General features: G+C 36.3%; 1 protein-coding gene across 1 annotated transcript; it reads right to left on the bottom strand.

Moving 5' to 3' along the window:
• Positions 1–658: 658 nt before the first annotated feature.
• On the bottom strand, positions 659–2,823 carry LOC145617464 (small ribosomal subunit protein uS11y). Its single transcript, XM_081672168.1, has 6 exons — positions 2,704–2,823; positions 2,453–2,572; positions 2,316–2,361; positions 1,517–1,602; positions 1,297–1,426; positions 659–947 (listed from the first exon to the last, which is right to left on the bottom strand). The coding sequence occupies exons 1-6, from the start codon at positions 2,704–2,706 to the stop codon at positions 880–882; spliced, it is 453 nt and encodes a 150-aa protein (XP_081528294.1). The 5' UTR covers positions 2,707–2,823; the 3' UTR covers positions 659–879.
• Positions 2,824–3,148: the final 325 nt, after the last annotated feature.

The following is a 3,148-nucleotide window of genomic DNA, read 5'->3' as shown; positions in this document are numbered from 1 at the left end:
GCCGCAGTACATTATCAACAAACACCTAGATACTAGGGAATGGATCAATGAGACGCAAAGACTGCACACTCCGAGCAAAGAGTGCACACGCCTCCACAGTTAACAACATCCTTATGGTAAAGAATGAGAAGTTTGTATCCCGAATTCCTGATAAATGATGTATTACAGCTGATCACCTGAATTACAGAGAGGTATGTACTAGATTCCATTTTTTTATACCATTCTTCATCCTTGAAGATGGACATGGTGTTTTTCTGTTCGGCTCTTCCACCAAAAACATAACCATTACTATCAGTCATTTACTGTTTTAAGAATCACATTGCTATAGCGCAGTTGAACATAGTTCTTAGTCCAAGACACTTTGTGTCATTTAACTCCCTTTTAGATGCCTAGCAGACACCACAATATGATTTGATGGCCTAAATAGCCCTTCTCTTGTAAGAACTTTTGCAAAGCAACCAAACTTATCCAACTATACTAAGCAAGATATTGCAAATTCTCTTGATACAACGGGTCACTAATTATGAAGCTTAGTAAACACGTGTAATGGCAAACTAGCTTTGGAAGTTTGGACAGGAAGCAGGACTCAAGTACAAAATAAAAAGATAATAAATCAGTTAAATCAAGTCAATATGCTAAAGAACCAATGACAACAGAGTGTAGCAACACACTATCATATGATCCAATAACTATAAAGTTATGTATTCAACCACCATCAAAATTTCATCTCTTAAACAAAACTCCATAATAATGCTTAATGCAATCTCAAACTACAAGAAGTTCGACTTCAAAAATGAAAACCAAAGGCTTCAACAGTAACTAGACTAACAAAGCCATAGTAATAAAGACCATATGACCAGTGTTGGAGAACACGATAATTCACAGCCTCCTTCCCCTTCTTCCTCCCTTTCTGCGGGTACTGTCTGTTGGGATGGGAGTCACATCCTCTGTAATGCAGATACAAGTGCATCAGTACAAGGGTCATAAAATAAAATGGAGAATGGAGATACTAAGCACACTCAAACAAAAGAGAATCACAAGCAAAAACCTATGTTCAAGAGCTAAAAGATCTCACAAACCAACTAGAAATTCAATAATTTAGGCTACAAGATTATAGAAAACACTATCGTAATTACTACTTCAGGAAATTAAAGAGCAATAATGCTCAACCATTCTATAATTCCATTAGATTTTATCATCCAGATAAAATTGAGAAAATTAAGAGTAAAACGCAGCACAATAGATGTGTTGTATTATTAATTAAAAATAAATAAACATCAGGTGTAAGAACCATACCAATACGGCCAATTTTCATGCCTGAACGGGCAAGAGCTCTGAGTGCAGACTGAGCACCAGGTCCAGGAGTCTTGGTCTTGTTTCCACCAGTAGCACGGAGCTTAATGTGGAGAGCAGTGATACCAAGTTCCTGTAATTCAGATCACAAAATCAAGTCATCAACAAGCTTTCATATGGATAATTTGTCCTGTCTTGTCACCAATATTAAAATTAATATTACCTTGCATCGTTGTGAAACATCTTGGGCTGCAAGCATAGCAGCATAAGGAGAAGACTCATCTCTGTCAGCCTTGACCTTCATTCCACCTGAACAATCCAGAGCACACAATCAATTTAATGCAAAACCAACAGACGCCATTAGAAAAGAATGGCAACTAAAGGACGCAAACATAATCATAACTTGACATTAATCATTTTAGTTGTAACCTATGTACAAGTAGGCAATTATCTTCTAAGGGGTAACGCTAGGTCTAATGGTCAAACAATAATTGGAAAGTCTAAGACAAATCTTTAAAACCTTGTTCTGTTATTGCAAGAGATTATGTTCAATTTGTCAATTACAAAGACACGAATCATGCAACAACATCCACAATAGAATGATGATACAAGTTAAAGATACAAGGAGATGCATTTACCATAAACAAAGCTTATCAGAATTTTATATCAAAACACATGGCAATAACCTCATACTACAGTACTTCTTAAATTGCCACATAAAGGATTAAACTTTATTTTCACAATATACACAGCACAAGGAAAAAAAAGGGATTCTTTAGACAGATACACAAGTAATATCTTAAAATCAAGTTCTGGAAAATCAAAACATGTTGCATTTCATACATATAACAGTTGATCATACTCCAATTAACAGGAAGAACAAAGCAACAACATCAAATTGATAATTTAGAATCATGAAGACAAATCATTCAAATGCAAATTTAGTACCAAAACATCAAAACCCTTAAATAAAGTTCAACAAACATTGACTAACAAAACCCTTAAAAAATCAAATATTTTACCTGTAATACGAACAAGGGTTTCTCTGCCAGACAAATCAGTGACATGCTGCAATTCCAACAAAAATCAAAATCAATAAATAACCCAATCCCAAAAAAATCAAATTTCACCAATATAAACATCAAATTTACAAACTTACAATGAAGGTATCATTGAAAGAGGCGAAAATGTGAGCAACACCAAAAACATGCTCTCCCTCTCTAACAGCAGGGCCAAGAGTGACGGTCTCAACCTTAGGCTCTTTAGTCTTTCTCTTCGACTAAAATCACCACCATTAACATCGCAAAAACAAAAATCAAAATCAAACAACCAGATCTTCGAATTCAGAAAAACAACAAGAACATAAATTTGCAGAAATTGATGAGAGAGGAAGAAGAAGGAGAAGCTTACCATGGTTGCAGAAGACGGAAGAGAGAGAAAGGGATGAAATTAGGGTTTTTCCGGAAATGAGGTGAAGTTGTGAGAGAGAAGAAGACTGAAGTAGAGGAGGAGGTAGATGGCAAATCTTAAATAGCTAGGGTTTTCTGTTTATTGGGTTCATTTTTATTGCCCTCTTTAAATTTATTGGGCTTCTTTTCGTTTTGGGCTTGCTATTTTATGGCCTGCGTACTTTGTTTCTTAAGTCGTGTGGTCCGGATCGGGTTCCAAGTCGGGTCAAATTGCATATGGGTTGACAACTCAGGTGTTCGAGTCGGGTTCGGTGAAGTCAGGTTGAGTCGAGTCGGGTTTATTTTAAACTTGAGCCACGTTAAATTACTGTGTTCATGCGAGTCAAAATCTATATCAGGTATTTGTCGAGTCGGTTTGGGATCGGGTCGGTCGAGTCAGATTTTGA

Source organism: Chenopodium album, chromosome 26 (genome assembly GCF_948465745.1).
Source record: "Chenopodium album chromosome 26, dcCheAlbu1.1, whole genome shotgun sequence".
Classification (NCBI taxonomy): domain Eukaryota; kingdom Viridiplantae; phylum Streptophyta; class Magnoliopsida; order Caryophyllales; family Amaranthaceae; genus Chenopodium; species Chenopodium album.
This window is presented reverse-complemented; position numbering and strand designations above follow the sequence as displayed.